Here is a 26,586-nt window from a genome sequence, read left to right on the forward strand (position 1 = left end):
GCCAACAAAAGAGGCTCCGTGTTGTTTGATTGTGAGACATGTGTTGGGTAAACGTATTAAAAAAGAAATAGGATTGAGGATGAAGGTGCATTGCATTACATTGAACCCATCAAAATAGCAATCTTATGCTTCGGAAAAGACGTTTGAGGAGCAGTATCCCAAATCCCAATCCTCTAAGTATACGTACATGGCTCAGGAACAACAAGAATGTTCGAGCAGAGGAGACCATCGCTTTACATGTACAGTACGTACGTACTAGAATTCCCGAGAAGGGCGAATGCCGCGTCAAAGGCAGGTTCTCTGCTCCTCTTCTGCAGCGTTGGCCTCGTCCGCTTTCCTCCTTTTGGATGGATCGGACTTGGAGGTCCTTCCGTCCCTGGCTCCCTCTGAACTGTGCGAGTGTGTGTGGTGCCCGCTGAGCTCCAGCCTCGAGGAGAGGAGGCCGCTGCTTGTTCCTCAGTCTCGAAGATTGGCCCGTCAGATAGTTGCGAGACGTTAGTTATCCCAGTGTCACGGTACGCGTCCTCGGTCGAGTTTCGAGTGAAATAATAAAATAAATTGGAGACCGAAAAGTGCTGATCTGGAGTTTTGTTGCGAAACAAAGATTAATTTATGCCTCATCCCCAAATTTATTGGCCCTAATCGTTGTGAGACCGAGAAAGTCGGAGCAGCATTGGCCGGAGAAAGAGGCGTGCCATTGTTGCGAGCCAGTCTGCTCGTCATCAGACAGCGCGAGAATTAGTCAAATCGGGGCTTAACATGAGGAAGAAACCTCCTCGAGATGAGGTCGTTAGTGAAACATTTCCCTATGGAATCATGGGTCTGTAAGCGGACACCTTCTTCCCTGAGGACAATTTCTTTTAAAAGCCCTCCTGGAGAGGATTCGACCCTAAGATAGAGGCAGTGAGGATCCTGGAGAAAGTGCAATTGTCAAAGTGACAGGTTCTGGACCTTCTCGTTTTTCATTCACTATTACTATTGTTTCATGCCTTAGACGACCCCGAGGATTGGAACGGACCGCCGAGGGATCTTGAAGCATTCTTCCTCGTTCAAGCTGTGATAAGAAATGGGCTCGAGGGACGAAATGAGCCAGGGGGTAGCAGTGGCCCCATCTTGAATTGACGTTGCTGTGAAATTGGAATTTGCAACATCAACCACAGTATTTCCGAGGGAAATATTCCGGGCTTTCTGGGCGAGCGAAACGCGAGACTGCGTCCATTTCCGACGAGTGCTTCTTGAGTGTGTGAATTGGGAGGGGGGCAAAAAGTGAAAAATGACAAACATTATCGCCTGCTTGGCAACCTTTCTTCATCTCGCGGGGTTCTTTATCATCACTGACGGTAAGCAATAGGGATTATTTATTCCTCTTTGTTGGGCAATACGTTGAACTTTGGCAAGTTTCGAGACTCCATTTCTAATGTAAAAAAAGGCCCACCGACCTTGGCCAAGTCAAAAGCCCAGGCAGAAATGAAGAGTGGCGATATGCAAATGAACTTTGTGGCATGACTCTTCAACGACAAACTCTTGAGCTCGGACCATAGTATTTGTCAGTCGTCACGTCATCATGCAAATGTTTTGTCCTCAAAAATTTCCTCCCAGTGGTGGATGAAAAAAGGAGACCAGTTCAGTGCACTTCATATTATGTGACGGAGAGCAAAGCGGCTGCTAGTGTAACACTGTCATGGCATGGTAGAAATAAAGTCCCAGACGCCAAGTCGCTTCATATCAAGCGAGCCATTATGCAAACTTTTTTCTGCCTTCTTAAAGAGATACGTCATACGTGAAAAAGCCTCTATCACTATCACGAGTTACGGGCGCGACAGGAACCACCGGGTTAAAGTAGGCCACGATTCCGGTAGTTCCATGCTTGCTTAATGTTATATGGACCGGCTACCGGCTACATTCTGTACATACTCTGGGCAAGATCTGAGGGTGGATGGACTAGTTTGGTGTCCTAGGAGGAGGAGGACGAGAACGAGATGTAGTACGTAAGCTGCTTTCAGTGTGGGGGCTTCTTGGAGAAGAATAGCCCCAGCGTTTTCATCTTCTCCAGGGAAATCGTTGCTCGTTACGTATGCTTATTCTTTTCCAGCTTTTTATCCATTTGAATCTGCTGGCGAAAGAGCCATTTTCTTGGGCCATGAACACAGGCTTTTGGGGACACATCAATTGCGAAGTCGTTTATAGTCTAGTACATACTAGCACCATAGATAGCGCTATGGAGAGTAAGAACGAAAGAGGAAAGGAAACAGGAGAAGGAAGACCCTTCTTCCAGGAAATTGCCAGTCTTTTACCACATGCGTACGAACCAACCAACGAACGAAGGGCACGGAGTCCCTTGGAGGAGGGGTCTTCAGATATTTCATCTCGCTTTTCACACAAAACCTCTTGGCCAAGGAGAAAAAGAAGAAGAAGGAGATGAAGGAGGCAAGAAACTAAAATAAGAGGCTACCAGATACTTTATGCCTTCAGGATATCATTCAGTTCTTCCAGTGCATTGTGACGCTTATCACATTTCAGCCGAGCCCCCAAAAAACCTGCAAAATATGTCTCGGGTTGACAAACCTAATTTTTGACTTTTGACTCACTTCTTTCAAGGACAATCTGCGAATTTAGGCAATAACGAATCCCCAACATTTGTTCTATTTAAGCCTCATTTTTTGCCACTGTCTGTTAATTAGCAGAAACAAGCGCATTTTTCCTTTCGTTCAAAAATTACAAAAATAGACCCAACTCAAATCTTGTCAAGTCTTAAGACAACGCCTCTTCAACTTAGTTCTTACTTTTTGGTCTCTTTCTTAATTCGGACTAATCTCGCAGATTCCATAGAACTATTTCCAAGCCCTCTGAACCCGATGTGTTTACAACCAGTGGAGAGTTCGGGGGTAATAGTATGCATAGAGTATGCAAATGTGGAGAGTCACCTGTCGACTATGGCCAGCTCCTGGTCGACCGCACAATTTACTGAATTCCGTGCCTTTTCCAAGGATATTAAGCCCACCAGGCCCAGGGTTTGTAAGTATAGACCGTCATACACCGACTTGGCCCTAAGACATTGAGAAACCATTAGAATCTAATTTGGCTTTGCCTTGGCTCGCATTTGGAAATCCATGCTTGAATAGGCTTGTCTACCTTATCGGTATCCTCGGGTCATTTGATATTTGCCCACCCGTCTCAGTTGTTCAATAGTACTGTACATTGCGGCATCATCCTGGTTCTCTAGTAAGTACTGTACATGGGGAAATAGGAAAAGCTGTTTCATCTATCTCAGCCTTTGACTGTTTTGGTGGCAAAACAATGAGGGTCTTTGTCGATATGAAGGATTCCAAGATGGCCTTTCTTTTGTGTCTTAAGCGAGATTTACGGTCCACAAGGCTATCTCTCGAGATTTTCATAAAGAGAGCTTGAGATGCACATCTTCTAGATGCACTTTTCCCTTGTGTTGTAGCATCCTCTTAGCGAGAAGGTATGACCTTCAGTGGGATGATGAGCGATGAGGTTTGACAGTATAGAAAAATTTCGAGGTTTTATCATCTAAGGTATCCAAACACATGTCGGATGTAATTGTGGAATGGGAATAGCTCTTGGGTACGATGAAGATGGTGATTTCCATAAAAAAGATCTCATCAGAGATGATGAGGGCCCCTCTGTCGTTTCTTTTTTCAGGGAACCAGGAAAGAGGAAAAGAGGACGAGAAGCGAAATTTTAAAGAGAGCGACACCGCCATCAGACTTCAAGTACTATAACATGAGCCAGAACATGCACTCAAATTGCGGCCAAGACGAGGGACAAAGACCTTGAATAATAGTCAGCACTTCCATTTCTGCATGCTTCTGGGAACCCAAGAACGATGATGGAAAACTAGGAAAGAGACTTTAGCCGAGCGTCAGGGAAAAACGGGACATTTATTCTCTTATTTCATTGTCAATGTCGGTCGTTACGTAGGAGTTAAGCGAGACAGACAGCCAGAGTGTTCCACTTGTCAAAATCAGCAGCCTTTGCGAGATCAAGAGGGTCTTTCGAACCACAAGGTCACAACTGGTTGCCTTCGTATTTAGAGGCCAGATTTCAGGTGGTTTACAATGTGCAATAATCCTTTTTTACCGGTTGGGCGTTCGAGTTCTACTCGTGGGTTAAATACTCACTCCATTTTGGATGTGGAATTTGGACCGCAGTGCAGAATTTGGACCCAAACCACCACCAGATAGAACTGGGAAGGAAGGCCCTTTGGAGGCATTCCTTCGCATTTGTTTTTCCATTGAGCACACAAATCGTAGAAACTCGCGGTGGGCCTCTTCTCGTTTCAACTTGAGAGAAAGAGAAACGTTCAAGATGGCACAAGTGGGTGTGCTCAAGAAGAGGATGATGAGGAAAAGAACAGGGCAAAACAAAGGGTGGAAAAAAACTTTTCCCTGCCCACCTCGCAGTGGATTTGTTTCAAGTTCGGATCCTTGAAATACGCACACTGTCATGCCGCAATTCCCCAGGTTCAATGTTTCGTCTTCACTTCCACTCGATTTTCTGGTGGATTCGCGGAGTTGGCAGAATTTGCTTCCAACTTTGCTTTTTTCTCGAGGCGGATTTGAGGTTTTTGTATCCCAGCCGATTTTGGACCCATGTCCGTAGGTTGGTAGTGGAAGTCTAAGCTTGTTGTTCGATCCCCTAAAGTGTTCTGCCAGACCTGAAAAGACAAGGTGGTCAGTATTTCGGTTTATTATGTAGCGAGGCAAATATCGATTGAAAGGAGATCTTCCGGGTCCTATTATGATGATTATTACCATTTGCGGCAGAGTGCCCAGAGAGGTCAAGCGGGAAAAGAAGAGCATAATATACAACGATGTGGCCACTTCCGATGTACCCATAGTCTTAGCAAGGTCATTTTTAGTCCTTCACATTCCGATGCGCCTCTTCTTTCCTCCAAGACTTCTTAACAAAGGTCGTCGTTATCGAAGGCTCTGCGCCCTCTTTATGCAATTGAGTTGGAGAGAAATCCAAGACCCTCGAGGCGCGTTCTGGTGATCAAGGATCGATGCTCAACATTCCCGAAAACCATTATCTAGGTTATAGGATGGAGTTCCTGTTCAGTCTCGGTGAGCCCCTATCATCAAGAATTGACCCACGAATTTCACAACGATGCGATGATCCCGGACCCTGACCCAGATATAAGAATTTGTTGTTGTGACGTCTTGTTCCCGGAACCTTCAAGAGACTCGGTTATTGCCATACGCACTCATGAATTTCCGCCAATTGATCTTTGATAACTTGGCTAGAAACTCGACTCAAATGAAACCTGACTCAGGGTATTTTCGTTTTTTTTTCCCTGGGCCATGATTTTGTTGACAGTTTGGTCGCAAGCACATAGTGAGGTCTCTAAGGAGGTCTGTTGGTTGGTTCCACTCCCAAGCCAAAAAAGATCAGTCCATGGTCTGCTTGGTTCCCTTTTGTCTGAACTCTACATTCATCTTATCCCTGGTTGGTTTTGGGGTGTTCTCCCACACTTTTGCTTTTGTATCTTCCTAACATCCTCACGCCTTGTCGAGAAGGGTTTCATCTCAAATCGGCTGAGGACGGACCAAAGTCTGGAGTCGAGTTTAGAAGGTCGAATCTTGGACCTTGGAGACCAGAAAAGGTCGTGCCAGTGTATCACCACCCGACCGACTCTTGAGGATGCGTGGAATAACATGGGACAGGCAATCTCGTTGGTTCGTTTTCTCGATGTTTGGTGTCGAAAAATCACTCCCATCCCAATCATGTCATGTTGTTATTTGCTAGGATCACAATGGACCACTCTTGGAGAAAGAACCTCTCGAAACAAGCAAAAACAGAGGAACCCATTTGGGGCTGTCCAAGTGCATGATTGCAAACGGCCTAGATGTCATGGTGGGGAAATGCCAAGTCATGTCCAAAGTGATTTGGGTCGTGGGACGACACTCATGAAGTGGGAGGACCAAAAGAACAAGAACGAGGGATCATTGCAAAAAAGTCAACCTTCTTTTGTTGTACGGTTAGCCGTTCATACGCCATGGAAGACCCGCAGAAGGCCTAATGAAATTAGTCTGTAAGTTGTGCCCCATGAATGTGTAATGTGAATGTTGTTGTGAGGTCCATTGCAATTGGCGCTGCCAAAAGATCCTCGATCCAAGTCAAGGATATTGTCATCCTAGGCCAAAAGTTCCATAAAAGTCAAGTAATGATCTTAGTACACAGTTGCTCCATAACTCGAGTACCATTCTAAGCCCATGTAGTACACTAGAGTACTCGTACTCGCACGCGTACGATGGAGAAACATGGGGCCTCTTTTCCGTTTCCGCATCATTTGGGGTAAAATGTCTCCATTTGCTCATCTTGCAAAGTTCTCATTACTCTGTTCTACCATCCGAAAACAACTTCTTCCACCCTTCTCAGTCCATCATCTATTTATGCCAATAGAATCAGCCAACAGCTTCCAAGATGTGCATTGCTACTTGCTCGAAAACCTTATCTGCTTGACTCTCACTCAGGGCTAAAGGCAACAACAATACTTCTTAGATTGGGAGGTGGAGGTGGTTGTCCTCGGTCCTGAGCGGAAGAAGAACGACTCGGTGACAAAAGCATTTGGATGTTTGATCAAATCATGCCACTTGGCTTGACACTCCCGAGGATATCATCATCATCATCGTCGTCCATCCAACCAGACGGTTATTGCAACAAGGGAGGCGTTTCGTGATGAGGTCTCAATGTCCCACTGTCCCACTGTCCCACTCCCCTCTCTGTCGTTCCATAATCATATGTTTTGATGACGTGTCATTGCCAAACAGGAGTGGCGCACGCACAACATTCATATGCGAACACCACTCATCATCATCCAGGCCCGAGTTTTTTTTTTGATGAAATGGACGCAGGAAAGTTGGCGAACAGAGCTTGGAAGTGCATATCTATCTACTAGTGTACACAATTTTTCGAGCACAAATGAAAAACTGCCAATGCAAACAAGCGAGGAAAGAAAAGCTCAAGGAATAGTGATAAACTTTGCCGATTGATTGCGAATATTTGTGAATGTTAAAGCCGAAACTCTCGTCGATTTTTTGACCACACAGGGTTTGAGTAGCAGGGCTGTGTGGTCCTTAAAAGGTGGAGGATAAAAACGGGATAATGGCGATTAGAGGAGTAGGAAGGCCCATGGATTATGACAGATGAGCTTTCCACACCACTAAGGCCAATGATCAACTAACCAAGTTACTTGAGAACATAATAGACATGGATGCCCAGCCATTGGTAATTTACAGTACTCGATCCATATCCACGTTAAGTGCATAGGTTGCTCTGGTATTACTTTTTAGATTCTATCATTAGAATTATGGAGCTTGAAATAGCTATTTTTGTTTCTTTCCACAAGATCTGTAGCCAAGGCTTAATGTACAAGATCGAGAGTTCAGATTACCCATTCACAGTCTTCCAGAAAATTAAGTGGAGTCATCCGTCTTGTTAGCAAAAACTGCATGATGGTGTAATCACTAAATCAGACGATGACACGCATGTTCTTTTGATCTGAAATTAACCAAGGTCAAACAGAAGTTTCCATGTACAACTTTTTTCGTATAGAGGCAGGTGGTTCGTTGGCATCTGTGTTCCATGGTTATACCTCTCAAATGTTCCATATCGTCTTTCTACGCAAACTGAAGACTCAAGATGATTCTCAGTCGAGGGGTTTCTGCGGTGCGCGATGTCAGCAAGTTTTCAAGAGTGTGATCATCTGTATCCGATACACCGTGTCGTTGGAACATATGGAATCAGGGGTCTGAGGCTTTAAGAGGGGTCTCAATGTGGAGCTACTCGACTTGCTCCTTTTGTTCCCTGCCTGGGAATGTGAAATCAGTAGTACGGTATGAGATAAATATCAGCCAACTGTCATACATTGAAGGAATTTCTGATGGATGTGCGCCTGATATATGGTTGTGCACTTCTGTCTTGGATTGGATAACAGATCCATCCATCCATACCATAAAGATTCCAATGTTGGCGGTGTTTCATCAAAACTTATTTCACTAAGCGCAAAGGTGCGGATCGCCTTCACATGTTTTTGGGTTTAGCGGGCGATTGCATCCCCCAATCTTGTGTGTTCCAAGAGAATGCCCAATCACGGTGTGATAAGTGCGCATCTAATCACATCTTCTGCTTCCTTGGTTTCCGATTCCGCTCCGTCATTCTATGGGACAAACTCTTGAGTGGGAAGCGATGGACAGCGAAGATAGTGATCCAAAATGACTTTGATCGTTGTTATTGGAGCACTGGAACAGACAGAAGCAAGCTTGGGACTGACCCGGTTGCCAGACGTAAAAGCAAACCAAAGAGGCTAGTGGGACAGGTTGGAGGATAAGTAAGTTTCCCATGAAAAGAGGATCTTATGAAAGGAACGTGCCAACGTTTGTCAGCTTCTTTTCTCACGATAAAAGTTTACTGATCGAAGTGAAAAATTATTCTCCCACGTTAATGGAACTAGAAGTGGCAAAGTACAGAAAAGATACTGTGCACCTCATGGTCCAAGCTTTATGGTTTCTCTCACTTCGCTTCAGGTTTCTTGCCTTGACAATTGAATTTGGAGGAAGACGGAAAGGCTCGAACAAAAATCAATAAAAATGGAATCGAGGTTAGACAAAAGCCATTGTAGTCCATGGTCCTGTCGATCATGGCCCCTCTGGTGGTGTTCCTGTTGGTTAAAATCTGTCAAGCTCCTTTCAAAGACTGACCTTGGCCCTTCTTCCCCATTGGAGATATAAAAAAAACTTTTTCTCGAACATTTTCATGGAAACTCAAAGGAAAAGTAATTTGATTTGGATCAAAACCACTATGGAGATAACCCACATTCTATCTCATTCCCTGATGGGGAATGTCCTTTTTCCTACGCTTTTAGAAGCTTCTTTCAAAAGGAAAAGCTACCGAGATCCCTCTCTTCTTTGCAACTAATAATATATGACCCTAATTTAAGCACAACCAGTTTTGAAGGCTGTTGTCCCTTAATAAAAGAAATAGAACATGTGTTGTTCTCTTTTTGAGCAAGAACACAAAACATGTCGGAAACTGATGTTTGAAATCTTCTTGAACGTCTTGATGAAGTTGAAGCTTCTCGAAGTTAATCGCTCTCTTATGCACTTTTAAGGAACTTCCATTCTTAGAGCTATTCCGACCGTTATTCCTAAAACTACGACAAGGAACAAGTGCACTCGTTACTTAGCGCAATGAGACTGCTGCATTCTAATTCGGGATTAGACTCATATTACTTTTTAACTACTTGACCCTAGACGAAACTGATAAACATGGTGGTCAGTTATTATTTGCCAAATGTGAATTTTATCATAAGTTTGGGAGCATGGCCACACGTACATGTGCCATAGAGATAGTTCATCAAAACGAAAGATTTTCTTGGTTTATCTTTTATCCACGTTTTAGTGTTTAACCCTTGGGATCCACGCCTGTTTGGCTAACAGTTTCAAATCCTGGAATTTGCACAATACCTGTCGTTTAAGCTCTCTTTCGCGATAAATCCTTACATTAAACAGCTCAGCACCAAAGTCTCTTTTTCGAACGAGTTCAAAGATTGTTGGATGGCCTCTAATACCAAGAAGGGTACGGACCATTCGAGTGGGTCTTATCGGACCTTACCTCCGCTTTGGTCGTCCGGTTTAAAGTTGAGGTACCTGAGAAGACAGTCAAGATTGATAGGCACATCCCTAGATACGTATCAAAACTAGCCTATTTAGCCCAATTCGAAGTTTTCGAGCTTTTCGCCTTTCCCTCTTCTCTCTGAAGGCCCATTGTAGGAGGCAGATAAGACGGTTTTTTGCATTCTTGTTCACTTTTCAAAGGAGCGTCTCCATGGGAAAGTCAACGAGTGGGTATTCCACACTTCATGGAATCCGCCGGGTCCAATGGGCACAAGTCTTGACGAGGCATTTCTTAGTTGGGAGAGACGGCTAATGTGTATTCCATGGAGGCAGGAAATGCGAAAAAAAGGCCAAAGAGAACCCACAAAAAGATCCCATGGTGTGGTGGTCATGATGGAATTGAAACAACTTGAAGGGCGGGTTCCGTCTTCCGAGTGTGCCAAACGACTTTGAGATTTGTAAATGGTCAGACGATTCGTCATAATTTCTGCTCATCCTGTGCATTCGCGGAAGGTCATGGATTACCGTGAGATCCTTCGTTTTTACCGATGAAACACCTCCATCCCGACTAGCATGGCTTACTTTTATGGTCAGGTCACTTAATCAATCTTTGTTACTGACTCTTGGCTGGAAAGCAACCATCCATTTCCACGTGATAAGCTACCGCTTCTACGTACAGAAGAACGACTCCTGCTACTACATAGTAATAGTAGTACTACTACTAGCAGTACTACTGTTACTTTGGATACCACTGTGCTCTAGTCTCCAGCTATCCTCCAACTTGGAGAGCACCGTCTAGGAGTGAAAACGAATATGCAGAGAGAAAAAAGCACCCAGGGAAAATGGAGAGAAAGAGAGAGAGAGAGAGCCGAACCCACCGTTTGCACTCTCCTTCTAATATTGACTTTTATGGATTTATAGCCCGAAGGGAAATTTACAACTCACACCAACCACCAATCGTTCAAGCAACCAAGCTGGTAGTCAGCAGGTACTGAAGGCGACCTCTTCTTTTTCGTCTTCACGCACTTGGGTATCTTTTATCCTTTGAAGGCGGAATGTTTGAAGTGAAGGGAAAAAATGGTACTAAAGCGCGTAAAGCGCCAAAGTCACGCCCCTCAAATACTAGAGTACAGACAACAGACTCCAAGGCTTCAGACTTTGAGTGAGATTTCAAGGTGTAGAGGACTCTTGAACTCGCTGAATTTTCTTGATAAGACATTCTGAAAGGAAGTCAGACGGGTTTTTAAGAAACACATCGTTGTTAGGTATGTTCAAACCGGGATTTCATCTCTAGATCTCCACTTACCAAAGGTCCAAGAAGAGACCAAAAGAATACTTAAACTAGGCCAAACGCAAATAATACAAGACACTGATCTGTCAGTTGTTGATTTCAATCCATTTAAAGAAAACGAAACCATAGGATGCTTTCTTCATTAGTGAACCGTATGTTAGTGTTCCATCTTTCCGAGAGTTATATTGAATTGTTCCAAAATAAATAATACGGCTCAGTTTCTCCACCTCGCTTCCACTTTCTCCCAAGCCCTTCTTATATCATCAATAAACGACGACCTCTACGAAGGCCTTGAGTGGCCAGTGACCAGAGGCCGCCGGAGGGAGGGTTCCATGTGAATGCCTCTTGCCTCACCGTCCTCGTCGACGTCATCATCATCACCATCGCCATCGTCTTCGTCTTCGATCTAGTCAGTGAAGCCCAACGAGAAGAACTCCCTTTGCACTTGTACGTATTTATAGCTGCTAAGGGGCACTCACGATGCTCGGGTTCTCTTGGTCGCTCTTCCTTATTTCTCGTCCCCAATGAGCGAATGACTACTGAGCATTCTCTTGCTTCGTCCTTCCTGTGATGAGGAGTTTAAGCTCCCTAAGGCAAGTGACACAAGAAGATCAAGCTAAAGAATGAAAACTTTTTTCTCTCTCTCTCTCTTTCTCCTCCTCGTCCCTTTCACCCAGTGAGTGAGTGAGTGAGTGAGTGAGTGAGTGAGTGAGTGAGTGGGTGAATGAGAGCCTCTTCGTTCTTTGTCCCACTTGCGAGTTACAATTCCACTTGCCTTGACGGGCGACTTCTCCTTCACTCGCCAAAACCCCAAAAGAACCAACATGAACAAAATGACTCGAAAAGCGTCTTCACATGGCTCGAGTAGAAAATGCGAGTGCTTGAGTGTGGCCAAGGCCAAAAAACATCCTTGACATTCGTCGCCAAATATGATGATGGCTGGGATACCCACTACGCTTCGCCTCAGTCAATTTACGAGTCAAAGCAATGCACCACGGTCAAATGGAACTCGTTCCTTAGCTTTCATATTCACTTAACTTCATTGAAGCTTCAAGGGGAAACAATGTGGTGCACGTGCATCTTGCCGCTTCCAACAAGAGCTTTAACGGCTTTTTTTGAGCCATTTGTATGCCACAATTTTTGCACAAAAAAAGAATTGGGATCTGGCCTGCATCTTGACACCGAGCAAGGTCCCATCACCTCCTGCGTACGCACTACGTACTCGTATCAACAACAAACCAAGACGGCCAAATAAGATGGGGACAGCCCGAAGAGGCCTGCAATGGTTCCAAAGAATCTAAGATATTTGCATGTACCAACACATAACTATAGCGCACATACAAACAGATGTCAGTTGATAGAGTTTCGGTTTCTAGAGAGATGAATCTCAGAACATGCTAGCTATATGTATTACACATACCAAAGGGTCCTTACAGGCAAAAATGATTCAGGCCAAAATCTTACTCTCGACAGTTTGTTATCATCCGGTGAAATAGGGTTTAAAATCAGATGAATCTTGGTTATCAATTCTATGGGGTCTTGGAATCTGACAAGAAATAGACCGAGCAAGCCAGAGTTTTGAAGTTGCACATTCGGGAAAATAATCGTATTAAACCAGGAATTTTAATTTAAACCGCAAGCAGGCCTTTTATAAGATCTTTAGGCATGGCATTTTGATTGCCTTGATGAAAATGTGAAACAGAAAGGATCGAATGTCGATGGGTCTCCAATAAATATAGAAAGCGACTTTCGAGCATTGCCATCGCCAACTTGGGGGAACTGATCAGAAATGCATACAACTCCTAAGAGTTGGAAGTGCACTTTCTACCAATCGTGGAGCGAGTTTGTGGGGAAGGGAGTTTGCTTCCCTATAATTGGACAATTTGTTTACCTTAAAAAAAGAGGGCTCGAGGGACACCGCCATTTTGGACCCAGAACCGAATGCAGGGACAGACCTTGGACAACTCGCCAATAGATAAAGAATGGTGCTTGGCATTGCACCCCACAGCTTTCGAATTTCAAGAAGAGATAAGCTGAATTAGAATGTCTGGCACGATCGACATTTAGAAATTGTCCCAATTTTCGAGGCAATTCCAATGGCAAGACCTCGAATGCAAATGGTTGTCGTGTGACACTCTGGTACCCGGGTTAAATCGCAATGGCTCCTTTTCATGGTGATCCCTGACCTAGATTATCATGAAAGCAACCTAGGAGATCAAGGAAGAATCAAAATGCGAGGGTGAACATGGCTCGAAAATTGAAATGATCGTCATCCGCACGAGATCCATTCTGTGTTCCGAGTCCTTTACTCGAACTCACACTACTAAGCCCAACAAATTGGATCACGAGAGGAAATGTGTGCCAAAGTTCGATTTGCGGTTGGAAAGGATTATCCAGGCTTTCTCTCAAGTTCGATTTGGATATTCTCGACCAACTTTAGTCCTTTAGCGTGTTCGGATTTGGAACGAGATACGTTTTTCCCCTGTTGCTGGAGTTCAAGGGAAACAAAAGGACCGGTCAATGCTCCATAATAACAAGATGTTAGGATATGGAGGCATTGGTGCGAATCACTTCTCAAGAGCCCCCTTCTCTTCAACACGACTGAATTACTGCTCTACCTTTGTACCATTCCAGCAAGCCAACGTGGTTGAAGGTATAAAGCAACGATAGCAGTCTACAACAACCGAACCGAATACATTATCTTCAACGATTCGAGGTAGACCACCCACCAAGACCAAAGTGCAAGCAAGAGAGGGGCCTGGCTGGAAAAAATGTTTATGGAGCTAATTGAATTGTTATTTACGGTCTATTTGCACCTCTTCCATTATCAGGCCTGACAACCAACCTCTTCCCTTGAAGCCATATACAGTATTATATATCCATACTGGAGGTGGGAATGGTTTTCTCTGAACCAACGGTGTGGTGTAAGAAAATGCAAAAAAAATCATCGTTGGAGCTACACAAAGTTGAAACATGAGGAACACTGGCATCAACACTTCGCAGCTGCTGTCCTCTGACAAGGACATTATTATCTTCTAAATTTGGCGCAATGCCCACCGTTCTGTTCTGTTCTTCAGTTTGAAGAGGACTTGATGAATTTAAGAATTGTCTTACATTTACATTTACTGTACCCAGCAGTTCGTGGAGGGTGAAAGAGTGTAGCTGGTTGAGAAAGAGACATCCAAGATGACGGTGATGATCATGACGATAATAATGGCATAATGCGATAACGTTACCGTATTAGTAGTAGCTCGAGGACGGTGATTTTCAATTTTTTGCCCCATTTTCTTCCCCGAAAGTCCTCCTGGTCCTCTTGGTCCTCCTTCTCTATAAAAGCTATGTCAGCACCAGATGAGCGGAATTGTTCAGAGAGGATCATAAAAAAGTCAAAACTAAAAAGTCTTTCAAAGAGCAGGGAATCCTTAAATTATGACTTCCAAAAGACTGTTCAATGAATGAAAGGACGGTGGGAGGAACGAAGGCCGAAGTCATTGAGGATGTCGTTGGACAGCCTTTACCTACGACCTCCCTCCCTGAGCATGTCGGGGTCCAAATTCTCCTCTTCCTCTATTTAAGCACGATAAATTCCCCAGAAGCTTCAAAAGAAGATGGCCGACGAGGATTCAATGGGAAATGAGTCAAAATGGCGCTGGAGACTTAAAGACAAAATTCCTGATTGGTTCTTCCACTCGTGTGTTTCTCGTTTTCTTGCTAAAAAGGTTTTTTCAACTCTTTGAATTGGATCTTGGCTCGATTGTAGCCAATAACTTATCATTGGTTGGAAAATAAGCAATGTAATGTATCTAATAATGAATGTTTACGAATCCAATGACTGATTGGAAAGGTTGATATTGACGAGGATAGTCAAGAATACACCTTTGAATTTGTTGAGATATCGGATACGCAAATCATGCATATACCTCAGGATCTGAACTAAATTTCTAGAACTTTCATCATGATGTTCAATAACCATATAAAAAGATGAAATTTGGCAAACATGTCGAAAGTAAATCTGGTTCAACGACTAGCGAGAATTCCCAAAATCAAAATAGCCAACCTTATAGCTGCATTGACAAATTTCTTGAATTTTGAGGTTGCCAATGACCTGCCATGAATAAAATGTGTGCGTGGATGCTATTTTAGGTTTGAATCTTTCCTTGAAAACGCAAGGGCAAGCGAAAACCTTTTGTGGCTAAAGTCCAAATCTGGAAAACCCGGTCAAAGATCTGTCTGCTCGATGGATGCAATGGAATGGAAAATACGAAGAGTGCCACTAAAGCTCAGAACCAAAAGATTTGTTCCCTCCGGCTAAAAGCTCACTTGGCGGGAACAACGACTGTGGTTTCGGATTGAGGATGAAGGGAATCCACCTCAAACTTTTTGGCCTTCATACCCACGAATAACACAAAGATACCCTTACCTATAGGTATAAGCATCAAATTTTCCATTACACTTAATTGGGGATACTTTTTCCTAATGAACCCACAAAATAATGCAATATTGGCCAATAACCCTCCAAAGTGATTGCCCAAGATCTCCAATTATTGCATCATGGCCTTGGATGGCCATGACAAGCAATTATAAAGCGGATATTTGTGCTCAAATGATGAGGGCTCATATCTGCAACTAATATGGACAAGGGCATGAAATGCCAATGCTACGTACAATAATGAGTAATAAGATCCATTCTGTGCCTCAAGACAGAAACGGATGTATTTGATGTAATAATGAGGCCTTTGTTTTCCCTTCGTTTTCTTCCGGCCCTACATCATGTTTCAAGGTCGGCAGTTTGATGGAGAGATTGGCCTTGCATGGCTGTGTTTCGAATCTCAAACTGGATGAAGGATGAAGGACGACGGCCCAAGAAGAAAGAGAAAACGAACAACAACCAGAAACGGGAAGACATACTCATCATCACTTCCTCGAACCCTCAAATGGAGGATAGATGGTTTCTCTCTGTCTCGTTCTCGTTAAAGAGTGGCAAGCCGCACGGAGAACGAGTTTTTCTCTCTTAAGTCTCTCTAAGCTTTAAAGCTCATCGAGGCTCGAGGTTCCTCTTCTATTCTTCTGCACCCTTCATCCACAAGCGGATTTTTGTAGTGGCCATATTATCCCGCCAAAAGTTGAAAAGCAAAATGCAGTTCCCTACTGCGAACCTTCTTGTGTTTGATGCCACAGCTATGAGAAGAATATTTCCTTAATTCGGTTCTCACAAGCAACCGAAACCTTGGCCAATATTCTTCCCGAGAGACCAGGGAGTACAGTGTACGTAGACGCTGAGTTACTACTACCGTGCATGTGAGATTTCCTTAAAGGTTCTATGACAACAAAGATCATCTGGAAACACTTCATGTCTTGAGACAAGCCTTGAACAACCAAACCTGGCCTTAATTGACTTCCGCATGTTCCTATTTGCCTTCGTTATCAAAGCAGCGAGCGAAGATGTAACCATAGACATACTGCCTACTATGGGCCTTGTACCGGCGGATAGCTAAGGGCATTCACTCATTGTTCAAGCTGAATTTGAACGGAAGAGTAAGAGAAAGATACACTCTCAAAGCTCTAGGATCCAAAATATCAGAAAGAACGGGGGAGCACCTCTTTCTCTTCCCTTGTAAGATGGAAGGCCTCAAAATTTCGGGTTTTTTTTCTTCAGGGCCACATTGACTCCCAAGTATATTTGAGTTAAGTTCTTTGAGTTTTTCAATTGTCGAAGTGTCACTCCATAAATCATGATGCTTCCATGGCGAAAGTAGGCTAGACATGATGCACATGAATAAGATGTCTGTCGTCAGTTCGAAGTGGATCAAAGCCGAGTTTTACGAATCAATTTGGCATACAATTTGATTGGCATTCTGGCCTTAGAAATAACATTGTGTTTTGGCTGCTACCTTTGTCTTGTTTGAACTGGACAACGTCGTGATTCTCTCGAAAGTCTGGTGGGGTTTTCTGTTTCACAAGGATATCCAGTCTTATTGGATAGGATGTGAATTTCAACCAGTTTGCGATGCATAAAATGCAGAAGGTAGTCCTAAATTGGTGTTCCTTGATTTTCGTAGCCATTATGTACTAAATGCGTCAATAACCATCGTGTTTTCTTAACCTTGTAAACCATTGAAGGGTAGAATTGTCAATGTATCAATTGAGTTGTTGTGATGAATGATATCCTTTATCAATATTAGGCATTCAAAGTGGCTGTCTGAAAGCAACAACAAAAGAAGGTAGCGGAAGCGTACTTTGAAGAGGGCTGACTTTCCAATAGTTAGGACCATACTTTCTTAACGAAAGTCAGATTTTTTCCAGAACCCTGTTCACCCAACGGTGTCATAAAAAAAACCGTATTTGCTAATGGCATTCAGAGCAATTTCTCGTTTGTTATGGAACAGCCCTGCATGCAGTCTTCGTCAGAATAATGTACTGTAATGCATGTTAATGACGACCAGATACTGCAAGTGTGAGCTGAAGGACCATGTTGCCAGAACTGAATTGCTTAAATAAGGCTCTTCCCATCACGTCACAACTTGAGAAGCTTAAGAAGTGAAGGGGAAGAAGAGAAGGAGTAAATGCATGGATTCCTCGTGTGTGAGTGTGTGTCGAACGTGAACTGTGAACTGCGGGCCACCCACTAGGCATGCATTTTGCATCAACCCTGAATTATGGTTGGGTAGGTTGGTCCGGTTTCAGAAGACTGAAGACGACACAGAGATGTGGCCTAAGACGAACGAGATGGAACAAGCCAGCATCTGGTCACACTGGAAAGGCAGCCTTGAACGTTCTACATTGCTTCGTGGCTCAAGGCTTAAGCAGCACTCTCCAATCTTGACTGGATGAAGAAGACGAAGAAGAAGAAGTTTGAAGCCACTTTAGATGAAAGGAATTGTTAGGACAACTTGAAAGTTTTCATGGTGAGGAAATCTGCGTGCATTTACCCATTTGGACTCCATCGTCACAATGCTGCCAATCACCAGACAAGGCTCTACTTTGGGTTTTTATGTAGTACACCACCCCCTTCCTTCAATTGACCTTGCTGCCCTATGAATTCTGGATCGTGTGACGTTGTTGTCCTAACACTTTCTCCTCTGGCCTCAAAGGAACGCTACGTTTGACCAGGAAGGGTCATTTTTGGATTCCAGGCACATTCTTCGTGGAAGATGAAAATTTGCCATGACCCCGGAAAACGTGTGACTGCGTGTACAGTGTGGGTACTTAAGGGTTGGTCTTGGCCAGGCCATGAAGGCCAAGTTCACGGAGATGATCCAATTTATGTTATGGCCAATGCACTTAAAAGAATTGAGCATCATCACAAACCCGAAAAATGAGTTTAGCTTACTCTCAGGTACTACTCAAAAGCCGCGCTGGCAGAAGATACATGCAATCAATTTAATCCTCGAACAAAAATGTAATTCCACAGTGGGATGTAGTTCAAATCCATTTGAAAACATGACAAGCCCAGCATATCATCTTTCCTGAAGTGGATTCAAAATACTCTGTAGAAGATATCGATCGATGTCGGCTTCTCGGGGACTACACTTAGCTTATTTAAAGTAGGCTTCCTTCTGATTACATTTGGTTCCTCGCTAGAATCTCGTACGTACGTAATGTGTGTTCTCGCAACGGGAGCCATTAAACCACAAGCATAGGCCAATGGTCTTACTCAATGTGACAAGAGCACCACCGATCAGTTAGGCTTGCCTTGGGCTAGGCACATCACATGGACGTAGGTCATACCACATTTTATTTGGCCATTTTTCATTCTGGCCATTCTGTGAATGGGAACAAAGGTTCATTTCTCGCCGTGGTCATTGCTTGGGTTCGACTATGCACCATTGATTGTAGTTTAGTGTGTGTACGTACGGAATTCTCTTTCTGCCTTCACATGCAACACTTGGCTTTTCAAGGATCAAGGTCTAAAGCAAAGTCAGGCTTCGTTTCGATCCCCGTATTTTAGTGCGAGATCTGGAGGATTTCCTTTCCATTTCATTCACCTGGTTCTGCCAATGTTCCTGCTGGACCAGTGGTTAAGGGAGCCTTAAAAGCGGCATTGTTCGACGAGAGTGTGAAAAATGTCATTATCCGACTTTCCAATTTGCTTTGTGGCTCTCGAGCTCGTCGTTCTCTTTTTCGTCGTGGTCCAATCTGGCCTTCAACCTTGCGGTTGGGATTTTTTGCACGAAATGCGATTCTCTCTACCATGAAGAGCGACGCATTGTTCCCTGATGACAAGCTCATTTTCCATGGTAGGTTCCATGGAATCCACCTGATCCATATGGAATTAGATCTTGTGATTACGCTGAATGTAATCCACGGATCTTTCCGTTGGAACCCCTAAATTCTTCTTCTTAAAGGCATCTGTCATTAGATTTTAGAAAAAATGGGGTCGATGTTCCTTTCCGGACGCGTTGGTCCCTGGTCTCTAAAGACAGGCGATGTTCACCACCAGTCTTCACCTCCATGGACCAATCACCCACTCGTCTATTTCCAGTACTTACATACTTACTCTTCATGCACTCGTATTCACCCACCCACTGAAATGGGGAGAGTTCTCCTCCCTTCCTCTTCTCTCCTGTTCTTCTTCGGGAACATTTTTTAATCCAATTTGATGCCGAGCTTGTCGGAATAACAGGAAGAGCAAGACGAAGTAGACCAAAGGAAGAGAAAAGTGGATCAAAGCGGGAGATCTGAAAGTTCTTGCCATTGTGTTCCTCCAGCTGTCAGACTGCTTGAGTGAGTGAATACTGACTACCAATGTTATACTTTCACTTGAAGTTGGATTGCCTGGCCGCAGGGATCACAATTCCCAATTCCTCCAAAGTCCAGTAAGCGGATGTCTAGAAAGCAATAAAATGAAATCCTCCATTTGTCTAAAAGTCGCGAGCAAAAACTTAGATGAAATTGGAAAAGCCACGATTTTCCTCATCCCTTGACGTCCATTGGGCTAATGGATCTTACGTGGAGCCCTTAAGTCCTAATTCAAAGGTGCAGAAGGCGTGTCTGGACTCGAAGAATTACTATGTTCCAACAATTTATCATGCCTAAGCTTGGCTGGTGTTGTTCCACGGTAGTTGCACCAAAAACGTCTGAGAGCTGGGAACACTCCCATCTTGGATCATTGTGGATGGGTTGTGGCTGGTAACTGGCTGGCCTTGTAACAATTTATTTGTTGTTTCTTGCCAACAACCTTCTCTTCCGCTCGGTGCCAGCCTTTGAGTCCATTCAGTTCCACCAACGTGGGAAACACGAAAGACATTTCCGAAAATCATTGCTGAAATGGCCTCTCAACGGACACTGGGAGAGTGAGATTATTTACTTAATACCAAGGCCTCAATTCATCTATCCAACGCGGTCGAGTGACCGATCCTTGGGGCCGAAATCAAGCAACAATTTTCGGATCCGATTTTCGTACCGAAGAAAGACTGGAGCAAAAAGTCACGTCCATCGAGGCTTGCCTCGGGAACACTGAAAGTCACGCACAAGTTCCAAACGGTTCCAGGATAGCTCGCCCCAACGCACTATTCGACACCATACAAAAGCTTAAGCTCACCAGGTTTACTATATTCAAGCTTAATTCTTTACAAAATTCAAACTTGATTAGAATAAGTATAAATTATATTGAAAAACAAATATGATCTCAATGATAAAATTGAGGCCAATTCAAGCAGATTGGACCATAAAAAGTCATCGATTACTTCTGATAATGTATGACGTGCTAATGGTTTTGTGTTGGGTCGATTTGTGACCTGAGTCGAGCAATCTTTTGAGGCAAGTTGACTGTTGTGTCGAGCTGCCCGGTCCCCGTTCAAAACTTCATGTCCGAAGGGTGTGCAATGCGAACTTGAAAGTGTCTGCAGAATCCGGAGGGATGCAGACAGATTGTGAACTCGGGGGAAAAGATTCTCAATTATAAACTGGGCCTTGCGCGTTGTTTTGGGAATCTCATCCACCCAATACAACGCAGCAATTTGGATGCCAGACCTTGTACTTACTAATTTACGGTATACTAGTTCAGTGCGCAATAATGATTGAGCTGCGTTGCATTTCGAATTAAAAACAGTCAGAACTTGCATAGACTTTCCGATTTGGATCCCTTACAAACCGGATTCCTTTTTTTAAGATTCATAATTGTCTTGAAACACGTTGATCATACAGGTAGATTCTCGTGCTGAAATGAATTAAAACTACTGTGGCCAATCTCTTGTCAATTTCAGCTCGGAAATATTGCATCGTTTGTCTGATGAGAAAGGTGAAGACGTTAAAGCTGGTCTAAATGACTCAGGAATCCCAAGAGGGGGCCGCTAATGAAATAATCGTTAGTCAGCAATGCAACATTACAATGTGAAGTACAAAAATATTCGGTTAAGCACAGGACAAATGCCAAGATTTGTACTCTTCAAATGTCCTCAATGATGAGAAGACACATTTCGGGTTTTTTCAAAAAGCGGAATTCATTTCAAGTCCCTCAAATCTGGAGAATGACAATATTGCATGTTGCCAAGATCAGAGCCAGCAAGCATGCGAGAACCAGAGCCAACAAGCAGAAGGAGATATTGCGTTGCTAAACAACTACCTCGATTTCAAATTTTGAGACTTTTTAGCGAAATGTCAACAATTCCATTCGTTTTGACGCCAGGCAAGGCTGAATTCCCCACTTTTTCGGCGTCTTCCCTTGCGTGTCCTTGCGAAATCAGAGCCCAACAAAGGCTCAATTCGCAGAAAGGGCGAGTCTTAAGCGAGGCCAAAGAAGCCGAGAAGAAACAGGTGACGAGGAAGTTGGGAAATCCTTCCGGAACTTTATTGTAACTTGCAGAAAAACATGGCCCGCCGAGTAGGTGTTTTGTCCCAACTTCGTGTATTTGTAAGGGTAATTGGCCTAAATTACACCTCAACTCCGATGTGAGTGGCTCAAGTTGGAAAAGAAGATGACATCTTGCCAATAGCACATTGCGTGTACGTGCAAACTACATCAACCACAAAGAGTTTCCATGTTTCTTTCTCCCTCTCAAATTCCAGGTCAGCCGTACAGCTTCCTACCGCCCCTCGACCCGAATGTGCCCCAACCCAAGATCCTCAATGACGGCCAAGTGTTCCGCGCTCAAGTCGGGGACACTTTGCTTCTACCTTGCAGCGTCCGGGATCTGGGGCCCATGATCCTTTTGTGGAAGAAAGGCACTCGAGTTCTCACCGCGGGTGACATGATGGTCCGTAGGGATGACAGAATCGATCTCAAAGGCACGGACCTCCAAATCAATAGTGTCGACGTCGAGGATGGGGGAAATTATTCCTGCGAGATTGAGGCGGATGCTGAATACCCAGTTGTGATTACTCATACCCTGGAGGTGCTATGTGAGTAAAACGAACATTTTCTTACTTTCTAAGGTGGCGAAACGAAAAGAACAAGAGACCGACTCGTTCCATGTTACAACTTACTTTCCTAAAGGAGTCCTTTTCATCCGGTGGGGTTGATGATTTTTCTTTATGACATTTGATGTCATTTTACATGACAAATGTCACCGAGGCACCGCTGGGCTTGCCGTCAAATTCAGTTCGTCTTCCTACCGGAACAGATACGACAACCTAACCACAGTCGAATCCTGGCTGCTGTATGGGATATTTTGCATATCTTATTGCCACCACAAAAGAAAGACCAAACAGTGAGCTGGTCCATGATGGCTCTTGGGAGTGTGTCTCTTTTCTTACAAAGAGACACTCAGACACTCACACACTCACACACATGCTCATCGCGTTGTTCGATTGTTCCTTCCTTCCTAATTTGCTCTCGTCTCTCTTTGCTCCTTTATTTGCTAGTCTTTGTTTATGCTCATGTTATGGACTAACGTGAAGAGCTTGCGTGTGTATTTCTGGAGTTCCTCGAGTCCTGAAAGTTCCAAGATATTCAAATCTCGCTCATTTGAGTATGTAAAGCTCTCGTAAGCCTTGTTTGGAATTGAATTGAGATCGTCAAGAGCACAACTGAACATTGCCTTAGAGTCCAAATTCTCGTGGTGGATCTCGCTTCTTGCTGGGTCCCCCTTGACTTTGTGGGAACCTCAATCTCAGTAGAGGTTGGAACTTGGACCATGAGATCTCTGCTGGATCCCATGATGTGTCGGTCCTGTTTTTGATAGCGCATTATGCTGACGAAATTACCTCCCTAGTCGAGAGTCTCGAGTTCCACGGTTGCAGCCAAACTCAAATACAAGGTCCATGTGAGACGAGTGAGTGGTCCTCGAAGTTGAGAAGGTATGGATGGCAGAGAGTGGTGTAATGTCTCGTGGTTTCGCCTTCATAAAGGCCACGAACCATCCAGAAGAATTGGAGGGCAGATCCTGTTTTCTCCAGGAGAGAGGGCCCAATGCTTCGGATCGGACCAAGAAAGCTTTTCCAGACGCTATTAGAGACAGAGAACTAACAAGGTGATACATCATCGAAATTGGACCACCTACATGGAAAACCCGTAAAAGAAACAAACACATTTGCTGCTTTCTAATCCTGGGTCTTCAGACTCATCAGATTTGCTCCAATTGGCTTCCGACATGTAAGAAAAAGATTTGGAGCCGGTTTTTGGTCCCCACACACGCACACACACACACCCATTGTTTGGAACATTGGAACAACCATTTCATTTTATCTGGAGCGCACGTGACTTTGGTGGTATTCAGACACGGAGCGAACGAGAATGAGTAGTTCCAAGTTCGCTTTCATCTCTTTACTGCTGAGAGACCCTGCTCGGTGGTAGGTGTCTATAAATTTGGATCTCCTAGTACCGACCGCTACTGCTTCTACCACTACTACGATTGTACTGTCCTTGGAAGAGCCGACCGACACGAAATGTTTCCAGACAATTTCTGCATTGTTCCAATCTTCTCACGAACTCCCAACCTCCAATGTTCCATGCATATTAGTTTTGTTGCCAACCATTTGGTTGTCAGCAACTTCAGTCCTTCCCACTGGAGGCTCTCTAGGTAGTTGAATTTATGAGATGACACACTACTGGGATCAAGTAGTAGAAGTAGAGCTAGCTCATGGTTTTCGATTTTGTCAATTTCCACCTTTTCCAATTGGAAAATGTAAAATGCGAGGCAAATCGAAACATTCATCTTCTTTCAAGCGCCACATTTCGAAAAACTCTCGAGCCATTAGAAAGTCCAACTGAGAATCATTTCACTTTCTTGAACCACAGCCCAAATCTTTTATGTAGATGCAACAGAAATGCGCATAGCAGACAAGGCACTCGGATTTACTCCATATCTTTCTCGCTCTCTTTTGAGTAGCTTGCCACATAGATTGAAATCCAAACTAGCAGCCGCAAACTTTTTTCATCTTCCATCAAAACTGTTCCCAGACTTTTTTAGACACCATCATGGATTCCTTCTCCTCCCCTTCCCTCTACGTAGAACATACAATGAGGAAACCGGAGAGTGAAGTTTTTTCGCCTTCCCCCTTCCTTGTTCCCCTCTCCCTGGGCTGTTCTTCCCTCATCTCCTGACTTTCCTCTTTCCTCTCGACAGAACGAAAACAGAAAATAATCATTATGATTGGTGATTCACACCCAACAAACAAGGATAATTTCTCTCTCTCTCTCTCTCTCTCTCTCATCGTTGAGACTCGTGATCTCAGACGAGGCGTTACGTTCGTCGCTTTTTCGGAAACCATTTCCTTGGGTGCGGCAATGGCGTGGAGGCGGCCGAAAGGGAGGTGGTAAAACGAGCAAAGCATTAGCATTCCAGGTCTTTCTGTTCTCTCTAGAGGCGAGGGGAAGCCACACTTTTATTTCATAATGGAACAGAGGAACAGAGGCTGGGGAACACAATGGACCCGGTAGACCCGGTAGATCTAATTGGCTCGCTTCTTTATTTCATCCTCATCTTCAGGAAGATGATTACGATCACCATCCACCTCCACATCCTCATTATCTTCATAGTACAGGAGTGTACACATATACATAGTCCAAGCAGAGCGCTTTAGATGGAACGGCGAAAACCACGAACTGAAGTGATCGGATCGTTGTTCGTTGGACCCACCCGAGAGGCTCATCAATTTCGAGAGTGTGGCATACAAATTGCATGATCATGTCCACCCCTCCTATCATTTCCCATCATAATGGTCAACATCAGAGCTCACCAGATACTACTAGCTTAAGAAAGACGGGCGGAGAAAAGAGATCTGGGAAGAACACGTGGAACAACAGGGAACGGCTACCAAGAAATAAATCACTTCAAGCAGATACATTGCTTACTAAATGCGTTATAATGAGATTGCGACATCCGGGAAAAGCTTGCCAACCTGTCAGAGATTGACATTTCAAAGTTTTCTGAAGCAAGCAGTTTTCTGCTTGGCGAGATTTAGGACAAATTGCCCTTTCCAATGTCGTTTTGAGGACGTCGGAATTTATTGTGTTGTTGTTCGGCAATCTTCATTAAAACGTCTTCGTTTTTCTTCTAGTGCCTCCCCAACTCAAATTGGATCTCACGGACTCGAAAATCGTTGTACGCGCCGATACCACCGTGGCCTTGAAATGTAAGGCCACGGGCAATCCTCCGCCCAAAATGGACTGGCGGAAACGAAACGATCGCCTCCCGGGCAATGCTCAAATCACCGACCAAGGCATGACACTTACCATGTCTCACGTGAGCAGACATCACAGCGGCCTTTACGAGTGTGAGGCCAACAATGGCGTGGGAAAGGCCGTGAGAGCCGAGATCTCACTCCAAGTCCTCTGTAAGTACATACTGTACATCCCAGGATCCCGCACTTGTACTTGTGCTTGAAGGGATCCCGGGGGCGAAGGCTCAAGCCTGACATGAACTTGACACGTTAAAGAATTAAAGACAGAACCACCACGAGAACCAATTGAAGTGGTCCTTGGGTACAGGACAACAGGATAAAGAAGGTTGAAATGTGAATGAAGGTTGTATGTTCAAAACTATCCATAAAGTCATCGACAAGCATCTATGGTAATGATGTTGAGGCTCCCTTGACATACGCTCAATCCCACATATCCCCTCTAGGCTTCATTACTATGCATGTCTTGTTTGGCTTGAAGTGTTGGATACCGAATTGATTGGATAGGAAAAAGAAACGTTTCCATTTAGCCGCTTAAGCTGCCAAACGTGATCCGGGTGGGAATTCCCTCATCATCTATTAGTATAGGACTCCGCTAGTCGGCAAATCTTGGAGAGTCACCCGGCTTATAAATGCTAATTAACCTTAACCCGTCCCATCTGATAGGAGGAACAATAGCGAATATATCTTGGCAAGGAAGTGGAAGGAAAGTTTTCCCAAAGAAACCTCGCCAAACTATCTCTAAACAAACTCATCTCATGAAGAAGAAGATGATGATGATGTTGTTGTCCCCTTCTACATATTTTCCTGGTCGGCCGAGGACATGTTCAGCCACAAATGAGTTCAGAATCTTATCCATTCACCCTCGTTTGGCTTTGGCATGCAAATCCTCCCTTCGACCCATGTACTCATAGTAGGTAGACAAGGCAAGGGTCACGGAATATTGGACAGCTCACTTCTCCGCTCTTCCGTGGAAGTTCCATATGGAAAGCAGTATCTTGGCATGGATCCGTATGTTATGCTTCATACGTCCAAATGGCATCCTTTTCCTTGTTTCGCACAATCTGGCTTGACCGCGTTTGGACACACAACGCC

At 44.2% G+C, this 26,586-nt stretch overlaps 1 protein-coding gene across 1 annotated transcript in view; it reads left to right on the forward strand.

Annotated features, from left to right (window-relative positions):
• The first annotated feature begins 424 nt into the window (after window positions 1–424).
• Window positions 425–26,586, forward strand: part of LOC131890482 (brother of CDO-like) — a 44,554-nt gene continuing 18,392 nt past the window's right edge. Inside the window, exons 1-3 of the mRNA XM_059239832.1 lie at window positions 425–1,340; window positions 21,940–22,272; window positions 25,372–25,647. Of these exons, the coding sequence (XP_059095815.1) occupies window positions 1,274–1,340; window positions 21,940–22,272; window positions 25,372–25,647 (676 nt within the window). The 5' untranslated portion in view covers window positions 425–1,273. The remainder of the gene's footprint in view (window positions 1,341–21,939; window positions 22,273–25,371; window positions 25,648–26,586) is intronic.

This window comes from Tigriopus californicus, chromosome 11 (genome assembly GCF_007210705.1).
Source record: "Tigriopus californicus strain San Diego chromosome 11, Tcal_SD_v2.1, whole genome shotgun sequence".
Taxonomy (NCBI): domain Eukaryota; kingdom Metazoa; phylum Arthropoda; class Copepoda; order Harpacticoida; family Harpacticidae; genus Tigriopus; species Tigriopus californicus.